Genomic DNA, 18,078 nt, shown 5'->3' with positions numbered 1-18,078 from the left:
CAGTGGTTTAATTTAAACTATCCTTAAGGATTCCCTCATCTCTTTTAGTAAAGGACATAATCCAGTAGTGTGATTTTTAATGTGCAACAACCACTTCTGGTTGTAACGGGAAAACCCTGATGGTAGCATTTGCCCCTTTCCATGGTGTCAATACTCCCACTGTGGCTGATCTCAAGCTACCAACACGGTATCGCTGAATATAGTTGTTGGAACATAATGGCATGACCCAGTTCTCTTCTCCGGGGAAAGAGCCCTGAGGTTCTGGCCCAGTAATTCATTTAAAGTCTGGACTATCCAGTCTGTTTGCTCACATTAATCATGCTAATGAGAGATTTCAAGCTCTGTGAATGCAATCTTATCCTGCAAGAAATGGTGCTGTCAAGTATACATTTTCAAACACCCATTTACTGACTTTGAAGCCCTCTTGGCTGACGTTATTCCGGTAGCCCCGCTCCTACCACTCTTGCCAAAGCCACCATTAATGCCCACCTGAAGACAGTGTCTCCCAATGAGAGTCTCTACCATGTCCATTCTCCATGTAGCAGCCAAAGTTTTATTGTATTTGTGTGTGTGTGTACACGAATGTATGTGTGTATGTATTTTTGCTGTAAACCAGGAATTGCCATTCATCTGTTGGGAGCCAAAATCCTCCTGTATCTCCCTCTGTATACAGGGCTGTCCATAACTCATGCCTGTTCACATCTGGCTTCTTACCTCCTACCACTCTCTGTGTCTCACGTGGTGCCTCACTCTTGTTACACAAATCTTTCTTTTCTTCAAATACACCAGCATTGTTTTCATCCCTGGGACCTTTGCATTATGATTTCCTTTGCTTGAAACTCTGTCCCCTCATTTCTGTGTAAAGCTATTTCCTTCTTATCCATCAGACATCATCTCCCCACAGCAGCCTTCATGGTCTGCCCAGCTGACAGTAAGGGCCTCTTCCCCAAGATTGACGGGGATGTCCACTCTCATCACTGTTGTTCAACATAGTACTGGAAGTCTTAGCCTTAGCAATTAGACAACAAAAGGAAATAAAAGGCATACAAATTGGCAAAGAAGAAGCCAAGCTTTCACCAAGATAATTTTCAAGCCATCATTTTCTTCATAGTATTTATCCCTATCTGAATTTGTTTCATTTATCTTTATTTATTGTCATCTCCCCACCCTTCCATCATTCATCTCCTATTAGAATATAAGCTCGAAAAGGTCAAGGACTCTTTCTGAGCTGTTTACTGTTTTAGCCAGTACCTGGAACAGTATTTACTACCTTGTAGGTGCTCATTAAATATATGTTGAAGAAAAAGAGAAAAAAAAGGATTTTTGATTTGGATTAGTAAAGAACAAAAAGAAAGAGAAACAATTTGTACTAATAATATATCTTATTGAAAAAATCAGGTTACCTTGCTTACCTATATTCATTAGTACCATATGCAACAACTCCTAATCAGCTATTCATTTTACAAACAATATGTGACACGTGCCCATGTCATACAGGTTCTGTCAAATGGAAGGTATAAGAATAAATCAGAAGTGGATAACCAAAAGTTCATAAACTAAGCAGTTCATAAATTTGTCCTCTGTGTAATTGATGGCCCCATAAGCAATAATAGCATAAACGGTATCCAAATTAGAAAGGAAGAAGTAAAACTATCACTATTTACAGATGATATGATGTTATATATAGAAAATCTTAAAGACGCCATCAAAAAACTGTTAGAACAAATCAAATTCAGAAAAGTTTCAGGATACAAAATCAGTACATAAAATTCTGTTGTGTTTCTGTACACTGATAATGAACTATCAGAGAGAAATTTTAAAAAATCCCATTTGCAATTGCATCAAAAAGAATAAATTTAATCAAGGAGATAATGAACACTACAAGACATTAATGAAAGAAATGGAAGCAATCACAAATAAATGGAAAGATACTCCGTGCTCACAGATTAGAAGAATGAATACTATTAAAACATCCAGGGGGCGCCTGGGTGGCTTGGTCGGTTGAGCGTCCGACTTCGGCTCAGGTCACGATCTCGCGGTCGGTGGGTTCGAGCCCCACGTCGGGCTCTGTGCTGACAGCTCAGAGCCTGGAGCCTGTTTCAGATTCTGTGTCTCCCTCTCTCTCTGCTCCTCCCCTGTTCATGCTCTCTCTCTCTCTGTCTCAAAAATAAGTAAACGTTAAAAAAAATTTTTTTTTAAAAAAAACATCCATATTGCCCAAAGCAATCTAGAGATTCAGTGCAATCCCTACTAACATTCCAATGGCAGTTTTCACAGATATAGAACAAATAATCTTAAAATTTGAATGGAATTACACAAAAAAATTCCCAAATAGCCCAAGCAATATTGAGAAAAAATAACAAGGCTGGAGACATCACACTCCCTGATTTCAAACTATATTACAAAGCTATAGTAATTAAAACAGTATAGCACTGGCATAAAAACAAACACATGAATCAATGGAATGGAAGAAAGAGTCCAGAAATAAACCCATGCATATATGGTCAATTAATTTGCAACAAAGGAGCCAAGAACATATAATGGGTAAAGGACAGTCTCTTCAGTAAATGGTTTTGGAAAAAATTGGACAGCTACATGCAAGAGAATGAAACTGGATCACTACTTTACAACACACACACACACACACACGGTGGGGGGGGGGGGGGGGAGAGAGGCCACACATACACATATGCAATGAAATTTTATTCAGCCATAAAAAAGAGTGAAACCATAGTGACAACATGGATGGACCTCAAGGGCATTATGCTAAATGAAGTAAGTCAGAGAGAGAAATACAGAATGATCCTTCTTTTGTGTGGAACCAAAAGAAAAAAAACACATGAGCTTATAGATACAGAAAAGAGGTTGGTGATTGCCAGGGGCAGGGAGAGGGGAGACGAGATAAATATACAATAACTGAAGCATCAGGCATGGTTGGATGCAGGATGTGAAAATAATTAATGAAAAATGACGATCAGGGGCGCCTGGGTGGCTAAGTCAGTTAAGCGTCTGACTTTGGCTCAGGTCATGATCTCACAGCTTGTGGGTTCGAGCCCTGCATCTGTGCTGTCAGCACAGAGCCTGGAGACTGCTTCAGATTCTGTCTCCCTCTCACTCTCTGCCCCTCCCCCAATCATGCTCTGTGTCTCTTTCTTTATCAAAAATAAATAAAGATTAAAAAAGAAAGAAAAGAAAAATGAAGATCAGATACCAGCCAGGTAATGAAAATCGCTAGCTGTCTTCTCCTTGGTAGAGATTTCAGCCTAAAATCATATGCCAAATCCAGCTTATCCCTGACCCCTCCACTGATGAGAACTATAGAGGTGCCACAGAGGTTTAACCTCTGGCGTGAGCAAGGTGGCTCCCACCAGGCTTCCAGGACTTGTTCATTTACTAACCATTGACCAGTTTACTAGACAATTACTAAATATTCCCATTACCATACCCAGTGCTTGAGCTAGAGGAATGAGTAAGGCAGACACAAATTCCTGCCTTCATGGAGTTCATATTTTAGCAGAGCCCATAGACATGGCATGCAATAAATCAGTATATTATATGGTGTGTTAGAAGGTGACTCCTGGTACGGAGAACAAATAAACATGGGTGAAGGGGATGAGAAAGCCACGCGTCAGAGGATTGTCCATGACAAAGTCAAAGAAACACAACTTTGAGGAAGGTGAAGACAGATAATGTGAGGAATTTCAGAGGGACTGAGACCTGACATTTGTTTTGTGTCCCCTTGCTACTTGCAAGAGGTTCATCCAGGACTAAGTGAGGGCCTAGGGGGTGGCCCAGAAAATAATTGGAGAGAGAGTAACCTGGAAGTGGTATAGATAAAACAAGATTAGTTGTAAATTAACAATCATTGAAACTAGATGATGGGTGTATAGTCTAGTCACCAAACTTAATATTTGGAATTTTCCATGATAAAGAAAGGCATAAGAATATTTATTATGAATCTTTTCCAGGATCATTAAATAATATAATGGCTCTATAGCTCACTGTACTGTGATGTGTCATAATACATTTGATCATTGACCACTTTGTTGACACTTAAACTATTCCCCATTTGTTGCTATTACCACTAACACTGATAAAACTCTTCTACGTGATTCTTTGGGTCCATCCATGATAATTATTTTTACTTAATTCCATAAAAATTAATATCATAATTATTATCTAATTATATGCTACTGAATATAATTATTATGTCATAATTAATTTGCTGTATGACTTGGAGAAGGCCCTCAGCCTTTATTCTGGACAAAACTGGCCAATGTTAAGTAGCACTTGGCCCTGTTAATTTCTTGAAGCTTGTAACCAGCCAGGGTTCCTCATTGCAAACAATAGCAACTGACTCAGGAAACCTCAGGGAGAAAAGGAATCTGTGAGGGAGGCCGGGAAGGAGGGAAGGATAGGGAACAGGAATGGGAAACAAGGTACGTTCTCAGGGGCCGAGGTCTCTGCTCACAGTCCAGCCTGTTGTCCGTGATGAGACCAGCCACTAGCCACCACGGGCACAAAGCTAAACTGATGGGATCTCATCACACCTGTATCCTCACCTGTTTTTCAGGTCACCACCCAGAGCCCTGCTCTTCAAACACTGGTGCATTTTCAGGTTACCTGGTTAGGCGGACTTTGAAGATCACAGTTCTCTCAACCTCCTAAATAGCCAAGGCCCACCATCTGGCATGCAGACCCCCCCCTAGGGAATGACTTTCTGGTCAGCCTGGTGCATTGCAGTGCCTCCCGCCCGTTGCAGGAGAACAGTCCCCGTTACCTGCTACCTTTACCACTACCTAGTGCCTCCACCAGTCTGGAAACGTCTGATGACAGAAATCTTGACCCATGAGTCTTTGAAACTCCAGAGCCTAACACTCTTCCTAACAAGCTTTTGTAAAGCTGTTTTGACTTTTTTGAAACTTTTTTGAACTGTTTTGACCCGCTTTTCCGTCAAGGAGGTCCATGCTCCCCTGTTTCACCCTGGCTCCCTGAGGTGAGGAAGCCACAGAGAGAGGGGACTTCATGCTTCCACCCCTGCAGAGGCTGGAGCCTGCGAGGCCGTGATGCAGTGCTGAGCATCCCCGCTACCCCCGCTACCCCCACCCCCTGCTCTCCCTGCACTGGCCATAGGTCATGCCCACTCCCACCTCAGCTATGCTGCATAGGAAAAGGCGGGGGGGGGGTGGGGGGTGGAGGGGCTGTAGAATAGGACCGGCTTCCAGTCCCTCCCACCTGTCACTTTTTGATTCCAAACCTGCAGCCCTGCTGGGACAAACAGCCCTGTTAAGTCATTTTCACAAGCACACACCTCTCCTTCACTGGACCTTTTTCTCTCCCTGCCTTCCGGAGCAGTGACTACTTCCTGGCAGGCTCCCAGGCCAGCAGCCCCCTTCGCATCTACACCCTGGAGATGATGCCATGGAAGGGGGTCAGGCAGGAGCAGAGCAGCGAAAGCAGTGGCTGTTGCTCACTGAGCATCTGTCAGGTGCCTTACACAGGCACAAGGTAAGGGCCCACACCTGTACACGTATGGCCCCAGCGGTCCAAGGATACTTTATGTTTGTATAGGGCTTTGTAATGTTCCAACCACTGTCACGTACATAATGCAAACCTGATATCTGAGCATTTAGATTTTAAACATATTTGAACATCTGACAATGACACTCTAAAGAGATTTTGTTGTTTTGCAAAATCATTCGATACAGATTTGCTCTGGGTAACTAACACATTTAAAACTTTTCAAACCACACAAATTTGGTACTCTACGTTACATTTGTCAGAACCCGTCAGTTGCAGAGGAAGAATTTAGGGAGATACAGATACAGAATAAACAGAGAGCCACAGAAGGAAGATACAGTTAATAAGGACAGGCAAACGAATCTTCCAGTCCCATAACATGTTATTTTTCTAAATTTGTCCAATCCAGGAATAGTGTTGTAACTTCAAAGGATACAGCTAGATCTTTTCTGTCACCTCCAGTTCCTAAAGCTTGTCAGACAAGTGTATATTTTCCAGCTCACCCTTCCTTCTTCTGAACCCCCATGAGAACCAGCCTTTTTGTTGCCTACATTGAGCAATGTTTGTCATATGCAGGTGGGATATTCAAGACTGGGAATGAGACTAGAAACCCAGATGCCAGTGTCCTGGGTGTCCCTTAAGTTTTTGAGGTAATGCCTACCCTGTCATCAAGGTCACCATGTTGCTGAGAGGGTGAGAAGTGCCCTACACTGCTACGTCATTAAGCTGAGACTGGCATGGAGTACTTGAAGCACTCCCCTGTAGCCAAAATGATTACTTCCACTTCAGAAAGAATCCTTGTTCCAGGTTGTTTTTGTAGGTTTGAAGTTCCAGGAAAGCAGCAATGGTGCCTTTCCCTCAGGGACCTTCCGACTTACTTCCAGTAAGTCAGTAGTATTTGCATTGCTAGTGTTCCTTTGGAGAGCCATTTCTGCTGACATCTTCAAACCAGAAGGCAAAGAGAGGAATGCAGGGGGTCATACTGAGGCTTTGGGGAAATGGTTACACTTGTCAGCTTAGGAGCCATCGTAAATGATTGCAGATCGGAAAATGCAGTATAAACATGAGGCTTAGAAGAGAGAGAGATGGGAAGAAGCAAGACCTTAGCAAACATGGTCTTGGGACAGCACATTCAGCAGAGAAAGTGGAAACAGGGCTGTATGAGATGATTTATTGGTACCCCATCATAATACAATACAGTACGTGGTATGTTCAGTGTGTTACCCCTCGTTAGCAGTATTTTAGAGCACTCAGCAAATCGCTGTGAATGTCAAGCATTGATGCATTGTCATCAAGTATCTGCATATGGATCTGATGCCCTCCCTAAAGAATTTGTGTTTCTCACGTTCAATAAGTAAGCCTTTAGCAGGCTTCAGAGGCAACCAAGGGGTGCAAGTTATTATATTCTCACTGTAGTCCGTTTTCCTTGGCAATGTCAGAAGCTAAGCACTGACCGCTCTGTTAGATGTAGAGAAATAGTCCCGTGTATTGAAAGGAACATGAGATTTCCAGTAGCACAGGGTGGAGGCCAAGGCCTGGCCCAGGCACTTTCCATCTGTGTGACCTCGAGCAAGTAACTGATCCTTTTCCTGCCTCAGTGTTGTCGTCTGTAAAACGGGCATGGTAACAATCTCTAACTTATGGAGTTGTTGTGGTTATTGGCCATAGCATGGCTAAAGTGCCTGACACTTGCTAGGCAGCCAACAAGTGGGATCTATAACTATGGTGTGGATAGAATATACCCTTGCTTTCTATTCAGTTTACCAGCTGGCAACTTTGAATGTGTACCTAGTAGAGCTAAAAACACATAAGGCAACTTCACCAAAACTTGGCTCACTGAAATCAGTCACATTACTTCTTCTTCTTCTTCTTCTTTTTTTTTAGTTTATTTATTTTTTGACAGAGAGAGAGAGAGAGAGAGAGAGGCAGAGAGAATCCCAAGCAGGCTCCACACCATCAGTGCAGAGCCCGTGAGATCAGCTCACGAACTGTGAGATCATGACCTAAGTCGAAATCAAGAGTAGGACACTTAACTGACTGAGCCACCCAGGCGCCCCTCACATTACTTCTTAATCTCACTAGGATGTGGAGAGAAATCATCACAATCTTACATGTCCTTGAGTCTGTGGCCGATTAAGCATCAACGGGGATAGATTATATAAAATCTATCCCAGTACGTAATGTGGAGAAGCTTGTCCAGAAGGGGCAATCAAGTGCAGGGACATCTGTCACTGTATATAAGACCTCAAGGAAACCTAAACTTTCTAGGTTTCAGCCTGGGCAACTATAATATGCTGAGCTTGGGTTATGTGGTTTCAAGGTTGCGTCTAGCTGAAATGTTTCTGTTTGCTCACTTGGCGAGCTCAAGGCTTGTCTCAGCACTTTGAGTTGTAAAGCTTTCCTTGAATTCCTAGCTCACAGAATGCTGAGCCGGAGGGGACATAGAGATGACCTGGGGTATCATTCTAGTCTTACAGATGAGGAAACTGGGACTCAGAGAGTAAGGCCCCCCTCCCTTTGTATCACAGAGCTGGCTTGGGGCTGAGCTAAAACCAAAACCAGGTGTTCTGAGTCTTAGGTCAGTGCTCTTTCCATTATACCACATTGCCTCTTTCACACAAATGGGGCTATCACTCTGAAGAACTAAATGTAAGAATAGCACAGCAAGCCTTGAGGGACACTGACACCCTAATCATGTTATTGAATAACTACACAAGTAAATAAGTCCAATGGCTCTGACTGTTGGAAGTACTATTTTGAAAGATTCTTACATTTCTAGTCACCTAGAAAGATTCATTATTTTTAGAATGTAGGGATAGCTAGAGGGTGGGGGCTGGCATGCTCCGTGAGTCCTTTCTCAGAGACGTGACTAGTTCATTTCTGAGCTTTGCATTTTAGAACCCTCAAGAAGCTCTGAGTTTCCACTCACCCAGTTACCAAGTTCATACATTGTAACCACAGAATCTAACAGTTAATCTGCTTTATGCTACCCTGTGGTCAAATATTTTCATTCCTGGTGAAAGAAGGAAATGATTTCATATTGACTAACAAAAGTCAACATGGGAATGTACTAATCATGTGCATGATCACAAGATGTACATAGCACATATGAGTAACTGAGAAATAACGAATCAAGTCAAGCTGCTTTGTTAGATGGCGGACACATTACAAGTTAGCGCAGTAAGGAAGTGGTGTCCTGTTCCGTGTGTCTGTCCTGCGGCTCTGGCTCAGGTGAATATCCAGAGTCTCACCCTCCTTGGTCCGAGCCTTCCATGGAAGCTGCTCTATCTGCCATTAGAGCAGAGAGAGGGACCTTAGGATCCACTTTTGACAAAAAAGCTTATGCAGGATTTACTCTGAGAACACTATTGTACTTGAGTTATTTTGGTGAAAAAAAATGTACTTCCCTCATTAATTTGAAGAAACATCAGTTGTGAAAATTATTTTTAAAAGACTGGCTTCAGTTGTAAAAAGAGGACAGAAAACAATTTAACTTGGTTATTTTTTCGGTTTTAGTGAGAGATGTAAACCACTTAAGTCGGGCTCCTTAAAAATTAAGAAAAGGGTCCACAAAGCATTCAATATTGAAAAAAGTCTTAATCACACATGATCTTTTAGTTTCAGTTTGTGGTCAGTTGATGTAGAGAGGAAGGCTAGAATGAAACAACAATCACAGAAGTGGGAGAGAATAGATGGAGACACCAGCACCCAGACAAAAATGGAGAAAGAAACAAGCAGAAAGAGAAAGAAAGAGGAGGAGGACCAGAAGGGGATTCGAAAAGAACAGCTTCATGGGACTCCAAGAAAGGAGCACAGGGCCTGTAAGCACGAGCTGTCCGTGGCTTTCATCAGCATTTGGCTGAAGCCTTACTCTCCACCTGGAGTACCAGCTCCACGAACACAGGGACCATGAGGTTCTCACTTACCATGGTTTCGCCAGTGCCCAACACAGACATGGTCAACATAGGAAGAATTAGTGAATGAATGGATGGACAAAACAACAGGTGAAGAAAGAGAGTGTAGGGAGAGGGAGTCCCGGCCCCGGGACACCTGTGATAGGATTTGTTCGAAGGTGGCTTCAGAGTCTCACCTATGTTCTCTGAAGATGTTCTGCAGTCTGCTAAGCCTCGGAGCAATGGTGTGCTTCTGTTTCGGAAATTTTCTGGAAGTTGATGCTTCCACCATCCCGACCCTGGGTATCACCATGTCAGCTGGGACCTTCTCGCTCCAGGCCCAGCCGTCTGAGGCTCTCCAGCCCTCTGGCCCATCAACTGCCCTGTCCCCTGCCCTGAAACCCTGTCATGGTACAGACCACCTCTTGCATCCCAGAATGCTGCCTTCTTGGCTCTCCCAAGACCGCCCCTTGTCTTTTAGCCCACTTGGTGGCAGCTGCCTCTTTCCCCAACCCCTCCATACTGAGAGCCCTGCAAGAGGGTCAGCAGACTGTGTTTCCCTTCACTGAGAAGCCATCACATCTTCACCTTCACGTGAAAATGTTCTTTTTCAAGCCTTTCCCGTCACTGCCTTCTAGTAGCTCCTGGTCATATCTGGGACCAGATTTTGGCCCTTGGCCACCCACAGCCTCTTCATCCACCCAACTAGTGACCTCCTTCAGGATGACTTCAGGGACTTTGCACACAATTCATCCTAAAGATCAGCCCCTGCAAATCCAGCAATTTCAAAAAAATGTAGTAAAATACACATAATATGAAATTTACCAGTTTAACCCTTTTAAGCATACAGTTTTACAGCATTAAGTACATTCCCATTGCTATGCAACTGTCACTATGTCCCTCTGCAGAGAATTTGCATCTTCCCCAACTAAAACTCTATATCCATTAAATACTAACTCCCCCAGTTTGCTGATACTCTAGCAGGTTTAAAGCACTCTCATCCTAAAATCTTCATTTCCTGAAGTCGTTCTACATTCAGAATCTTTTTTTTACATTTTTTTTTCATGTTTATTTATTTTTGAGACAGAGAGAGACAGAGCATGAATGGGGGAGGGTCAGAGAGAGAGGGAGACACAGAATCCAAAGCAGGCTCCAGGCTCTGAGCTGTCAGCACAGAGCCCAATGCGGGGCTCGAACTCACGGACCGTGATATCATGACCTGAGCCAAAGTCAGACGCTTAACTGACTGAGCCACCCAGGCGCCCCTACATTCAGAATCTTAAATGTTATCGTTCCACCTTCTGTCTTGCCAAGAGAGCTGCCTCGTGGCAGACAGGTCTGGGTTGGGGTCCCAGCTAAGCCATTTGCTAACCTCAGTTTCCTCATCTATAAAGCTCCAACAGTAGATGATACTGCAGAGAATATAGATATTAAATAATAAGAGAACTGAAGTTAAGGGGATTGTTGAAAGGACTGAGTGCTTACAGAGCAGTTGGGCCCAGGTCTGTTCTTCTCCATCCTGCCTACCAGGCCACACACTGATGTCCCTCACTCCAGCCAGCCCCTCGCTGACATTTATAGCTTCCCTATACCTTTGTCTTTCTGATACTGGACACACCATCCTGTATCAGTCTGGCTCTCTGTCTCAGATACACATCCACCCGGGCTGTTGGTAAACAATGGTTTTTGTGGGGGTCACAGTCTGCTAGGCCATCCATCCTGCCCTACAAGCACGGAATGGGCCTGCATTTGGCTCTTCTTCCTGTTTCCCACAATAGCTACTTCAAACCTTTCCCCTTCGGGCCATCTTCCTACCCCGCCACTACTCCAGGTGTTCTCATTCATCTTATTTGTCTCCAGTGACCAGGGTTCTTAAACTTTGGTCCACACAGGAATCCTGCACATCCCCAAAGAGGTTCTGATTTGGAAAGAGGTAGTGGGATTGAAATCTGCAATGTTAACAAGCAACCCCAGAGGATTCTGATGTGCATAATGCACAGTCTCCTTTTCACGGAAGCCTGTCCTAAGCCAGAAGCCCCTTGGAGCAGACATATTGTCTTATCTGATTTTCACCTCTAAATCCTGGGCGATAGATAGATGTTGGAAGGATCGCTTGAATGAATGAATTTGGCTGTCACTGTGCACTCCAGTATGTTACCATTCTCCTTTGAAATGCTAATTAGCTACAGCTGTGTAAATTCAGTTTAAAACTTTTTGATATGTTTATCTTTAATTTTTTATCTGTCCTTTCATTATATTGGGGGTAGGGAACTATAAAGAACTTGCTGTTTTCCCGGTAGTGACAATAGCTACAAAGTGGTAGACGAGACTGAAACAGAAGGGCAGAGATAAGTTGAACCTTTCCTCAGGCGGGTAAAGTACTTTTTTGACCCTCATTCTAGTGATTGGCCAGGCAGAAGTCCTGGCAGCCACTGAGGTGGGCTTTTCTAAAGTGGAAGTGATCTTAAGCAGGAAGATCACTGCCAGGGATGTTGGGAGGTTACCTGGAGAAACAGGTAGGTGAATCGCAATGCAGGTTGGCATACCCAGTTGGTGGTGGAAAGAAAGGCTCACCTGGCTTCAGATCCTAGCTCGGCCATTGCCTAGCTCGTCCAATGGGTGTTAAATTGTTGGGGCGGCTCATCTGTAAAGTGGGGCAAATATGATTTACCTTGCAAGCTCTTTTGAGCCTTGAAAAGTGTAATCTAAGTAATGCACAGTGATTCTATGACATTAAGCAAGCGAGTTGTCAAGAGAGCTGGGCATCTGGTTAACTACTCGTTTCTGCAGCAGTAGAGGGCCGCACACATACTCACACCCCTACACCCAGTCTGCCTAGAAAAACAGAAGTGGTACCAGCTATTGCCCTCTGGGGAAGTGTAACTCTGAAACCTCATCCTCACTGTAATAAAATGTTTCCAGAGGGAGCAGACAGAACAACCCAGGGCCATGCCCTTCCACTTCCTTCTTGCCTGAGTGGAGCTCAGAGCCCGTCTTGGGGAAGTGGGGGGTAAACCAGTTCAGCATGGGTGGCTGGAACCGAAACATTTCTTTTACCACCCTCCTATCCTGCCGCCCCTCTCTCTCCCGTGCCGGGGGAGGAGAAACAGCTTATGCCTGCAGTACCCACACGTACTTGGATCTGTTGTCCTCAGCCTCCTGACCCTACCTCATCATTCGTCAGGATTCACTGAATGCCCTCTGGGATCGGGGTGCTGTTCTAAATGCTTTATCTGGGACCTTTGTGGGAGCCTGTAGGAAGTTGGAGCCAATATTTAAAATCTTCCCCCAGCTCATGAAAACCAATGTTTAACCCTCACTTCATTCCCACCAGCAGGCCTGGCCAGAAAGAGTAACTTTTGCTTTGAATACTAAGAAACTTTGATCTAAATGTTAATACTGGGGCGCCTGGGTGGCTCGGTTGGTTAAGCATCTGACTCTTGGTTTCACCTACTGTCATGATCTCATGGTTTTAGGAGTTTGAGCCCCACGCCCGGCTCCACACTGACAGTGCAGAGCCTGCTCAGGATTCTCTGTCTCCCTCTCTCTCTGCCCCTCCCCTACTGGTGCTGTCTCCATGTCTCTCAAAATAAATAAATAAACTTAAAAAAATAAATGTTAACACTAATGAACACCTATAAACCTTCTTTACAGAACTGTAGGCTCCCTTCCATCACTCCCTTGTTCTTGAACACGTATTTGCTTTTAGGAGAAGAATTTAGACTGGTTTCCTCGGATGCGAGCCATGTCCCTCGTCAGCAATGAAGGTGACAGCGAGCAAAATGAGATTCGGAACCTGCAGGAGAAGTTGGAATCCACCATGAGTCTGGTCAAACAGCTGTCTGGTCAGCTAGCAGAGCTCAAGGAGCAGGTCAGTGTGCTCAGGGAGCCGGGGCTAGAGCTGGGTGAGCTTGAATCATTCACCACCATTGAGTGAAGGGCAGTGAGGGGAGTGTGGAGAGACCTGGACACTCCTGGGGGCCAGATTGTTATTCACAGGGAACTGTAAATTCCAATGAGGAACCCTCACACTGTGCTGTATGAACCACATCCCCGCAAGTAGAGGCTTCCATTTGTCCCATTACCACCTGTGTGCCCCTTCTGCACCCATGGAAGTGGGGGAGAGGAGTAAACGCCAAAGTACAAGGGCCTCTTTGCATTTTTTGATAGAAACTGGCATTTTGTGCCATCCTAGCCATTACTAAATACATCGGAACGGCAGATCATCTTCAGAATCTGTCATTTCAATGCTATAATCAACCCTTTCATCGCGTAAAATTATTAGTGGTAGTAAAAATACTATCAAAAGTAACTGTGGTAGCTATTAAAAAGACTAGGCTGACGGTGACGATTGTCTGACAAGCAAAGAGCCGCTCTAAAAGAACCATGGTTCCTGTTTTTAACCACAGAGAGGGGTTTGCTTATTTTCTGCTTGTGGAAATTCACTTAAAAAAAAAACATTTTCCCTTTTTTAAAGATAAATAGATTCTATATGATGCCAGACACAGACTGTAGGTGCTTGGGAAATTTACCCCCAAGTTGTGCAGCCCACCAGCACTGGGGAAAAGTGAGAAAATGAGCTGAACACACTCTCTCTTTTCCCCCAGATGACAGAACAAAGGAAGAATAAGCAGAGACTGGGCTTTCTCGGATCAAACACACCCCATGTGAATCATCACATGCCACCACACTGATACCATGGGGGGGAAGCCGTGACTAGCCTTTCATCAGTGTCCTGCCTGATCACTGAATAAAGAACTGAGATGGAGGGGAGTGAACAGTGCCTATTGTTGAAAGTTAAAAACAACCAAGTGCCAAGATGTGGAGTGGTTTAGCTCTGAGAACAATTTATAACTGTTTTCATGGTTGAGGAGACCAAACTTAAAAGCTGGAAAGCACACATCACGCATTCTTAATGTAACTCCAAGTAGCTTGCTCACATGGAAGCAGAGGGGACGGGAGGCAGGGTGGAAAGGGGTGGGGTGTGGCGCAGAGAGAACTACCTTTTGCTAAATCAGCGAGGGAGTCTGTTTTGTCTTAAATACTGACTGCAACCTTCATCATGGTTGGTTGGGACTTCTTTCTTTTCATCATGGCATAGAGGCTAGTGATACAGGTATTCAGACTCTGGGGGCTGCATTTTACTAAGGAAAATAATGGAAAAGATTAAAAATGAGGGTTGCAAAGAAAAATGTTAATGCTTCCAAACCGTAGCTGTCACGGGGCAATTCTCTTATCTATCACATGCGACACAATGTATTTACAGCTCCACGAACATCGTGCTTTGGAGCTTCCGCCCCTCATGCTGACAGCACAACTGAGATGTGGTTGCTTTCTCTGAGATTCGGAGGGGCTCTGTCGATGTGGAGCACAAAAGGGGATTTTCATATAACCTGCTCAAAATGTGTTTTACGTCATGTATAGTGTAAGCTTTTTAAAGACTGGGGGAAGTAAAAGCTGACAGGAAGCCCCAGGGAGGAATTTTTGTGAACCTATGTATGCTATTAAAATATATTGAGAATAATAAATGAAAGTGCTTAAAGGTGACAGGGAATATTGAGAAACTTATGATGGTCACATTTCCTTTTATAAATAAGGAGTAAAAGCTTTTGATTCATGTTTGCTGTGCTTAAGGAACTGAGTGGTTTTATTTATCCTATTTCTGCAGTTAGGAAAAAAAAACTAAGAAATTTATTGAATGCCCAAGAAAATGCAGCATTTCAATTGCACGTTTTAAACTGTATCAGTAAGAGCTTTTCAACATGTAGAAAGATAATAATCTCTTCCCCAAATTGTTTCTATGTTAAATTATGCAACCAGGATTTGTGGAGGGAGAAAATAACCTGCCGTGCTCGTAATATTTTTTGAGACTATACATTTAGAATGTTAAAGCAAACTGACGGTAATGAAAGCACAGGACACCAGACTCTGGGAGATGCTTTGCAAGTTGATCTCTGGTCCCTGCCCCCATAGGAACAAACAATTCTCTCCAGAGTCTTTAAACTCTCAAGTTTTTACCGCCAAGGTTTAAGGTCTGGATGGGGTTTGCTATGACCATTTTGAAGCATTTGAATGGTTGTCATTTAAACTATTGGCTCTTAAAATTCTCAAATCATGGTCTGGATAGATCATAAAGGATTCCTGAACCAATCCTTCTTCCACAATGTTAAAATGTAGATTTGGAGAGAAGCTGTTGAAACCCAGAGCAGCAATTTTTTAGCTGAATCTACTGGTACCTTCCATCCCTCACCCCAGTACTTCCTCATGTTAAGAATTCTTTACTGTAACACCATAGTATTTTCCCTTACCAGTCACTGAAGGACCATGATCCAAAAATACCAAGAAATTGGGATATCTATCTGCATGCAGCACAGAACTTTGAGCCTAGTAGGCATTCAACAGGTGTATGAGAAATTCCACTGACGCTCAAAACTTTAAACTATATCACATACTTGATTTTTTTAAATGGCGTCACCAAAGCCAGAGTAGACCAAAGCAGCCATTGTTTTAATCCAAGACCATCATTGTTATAACAGTATTAAATGAAAGTACACTTTAAAATATTTTAATGAGAGAGTGTGCAGGTGGGGAGAAGTGGAGAAAATTGGTAAGGATTGACCATACTCTGGTGTGGAAACCCATCTCTTTTTGAACACAAAATAAAATATTTTTGATGTCCGAACATCAGGAGAATAGATTAATTTGTACAGATGAGAGCAACCTGTTTTTCATGTGATGAACTATCTCTTCTTTTCTGGGACCATGATAGGTCTTTCTTATAGTGAATAAATCATTGGGTAGATAACTGCCATCAACAAATGGCCAAACAGTGTTAGTGGCAGCTCACCATTTCACAGATCTTTTCCCATGGGGAGTATCCAAAAGAGATTGCAACTAACAAGACTCTTGTTCAAAATTGAAATATTTCTCAGTTGTGTTTTCTCTCTTGCCTAAAATCTTGGAGATTGTAGAGCAAAAGAAATAAAAACAAGCAAACAAAGAAGGCACTTTCCAGGCTCTTAAAGTCATGATGTTGCAAGAAGATAACGGGAAACTTGACATTTGGTAGAAGTTTATATTTGTTATGTATATGTTTGTTAATGCAACTGGAATATTTGACCTAGGCAAGTATCAGTTAACATTTTAATATTTATATAGTGGCATTAAAATGAACACAATAATCATTGATTTTGATGTTAAGGGAAATGTTTTACTCTTTAGTTATTAAAATGCATATTAGTTTAAAAAGATCAATTTCTTCTGAATATAATTTTTAATTTCAAAAGTATTTTATTCCCTTGCATGCTACACTGTGAGACCCAAGAGTTTAATGAAAGTATGTTTCCTAAGTTATAATATCATTTTAGGTAAGAAAATGTTTGTATCATATAAGACTATAATATTAATAAATAAATTATATACATGTAAAAATTATTTTTTCTACCCCTTGAGAAAGTTCATTTAGAAAGGGCTTATTTTCTTGCTTATTGAAATTCCTCTGTTGATGACAAAGATACAGTTTCTAGTAGTTTATTGATTATATCAGGAAGATATTTTGTTCAAGTCAGAACTAATCATGTGTGTATTTCCATATTCTCAGCTCACAATGCATTGTTTTGATGTCTTTTTTTATAGTTGTTTTATTATCCTATAGTTGTTTTATAGTTGTTTATTACATACTAGGGTTGAGCTGAGTGGAGAGGTTTGTGGTCTTAAGATTTGGTCAGGGAAGGTGGAGATGGATCTTCACTATAATCAGGGAAAAGGAGTAAATGATAGATAATAGGAAGAAAAGGGTTGGCCCTGGAGACTGGGGGGCGGGGGAGGGGAAAGTAAGTAAATATTGTACAGGCATAATGATATAACAGATTACAAGCTCAAGAGATCACACTTAAACATGCATGGAACAATGCTTGGTGGAAAAGCAGCTGTTAAGAGGCATAGTCCCTCAGCTGTTCTTAAACTGTTATAGAGTAGCAAATCGACATATTCTGACCCACAGACCAGCTCCAATATATACGACACATGATACGCTTCGAAACAGAGTGGAGCGAACACACGTGCCTATAGGAGCCAGGCAAGTCACTAAAATGCGTGACATTATGGGGTGTACACCATTTGTAGCGAGTGGGGAGGCTACGGTGAACTCTCTCTTTGCAAAATTTGACAACCATTTCCAGTATTTAGAAAATGCCCGTGGCCATTTGAAGCCCTCTTGTCACTCATTGGCTATCTCTAAAATAATTGTTGGTAAAACCATAGCATTTAGTAAAAGAAAACACAATGCCAAAACCAAGCAGAGGAGCTAATGTGCGTGGGAAACTGGAGAAACCGGAAAACAAAACCAACTGTCATCTCTGAACTGGAGTGTTTTCATGGACTTGAATAGTTTATAAAATTATCGTACCAGTACTTCTCATATCATCACCAATAGACTTTTTTCCTGCTGTAGAGTATTACTATTTCTGCCTCAAATAGTATGATTCTAATAGAATATGTCAAGACCAGATAAGTATAATTTATAAATTATTATTAATAAATGGGATTTATACAACTTTTTTGTGTGTGACACTTTAAGTGCTTTTTTTTTCATTTCTTACCGTTTTCCTAAATAATGTATCAGTATGAAAGTCATTATTATTGCTGTTTTACATAGTGAGACACG

The 18,078-nt window shown here is 42.5% G+C and overlaps 1 protein-coding gene across 2 annotated transcripts in view; it reads left to right on the top strand.

Moving 5' to 3' along the window:
* The window catches only part of ITPR2 (inositol 1,4,5-trisphosphate receptor type 2), a 485,618-nt gene extending 471,437 nt beyond the window's left edge, over window positions 1–14,181 (top strand). For both annotated transcript variants that reach the window (XM_042946117.1, XM_042946116.1), the window contains exons 56-57: window positions 13,123–13,284; window positions 14,021–14,181. In XM_042946117.1, coding sequence (XP_042802051.1) covers window positions 13,123–13,284; window positions 14,021–14,107 — 249 coding nt within the window. In that variant the 3' untranslated portion in view covers window positions 14,108–14,181. The remainder of the gene's footprint in view (window positions 1–13,122; window positions 13,285–14,020) is intronic.
* The last annotated feature ends 3,897 nt before the right edge of the window (window positions 14,182–18,078 follow it).

This window comes from Panthera leo, chromosome B4 (genome assembly GCF_018350215.1).
Source record: "Panthera leo isolate Ple1 chromosome B4, P.leo_Ple1_pat1.1, whole genome shotgun sequence".
Classification (NCBI taxonomy): Eukaryota; Metazoa; Chordata; class Mammalia; order Carnivora; family Felidae; genus Panthera; species Panthera leo.
Note: the sequence above shows the minus strand (reverse complement) of the source record. Positions and strands in the feature narration are given on the sequence as shown.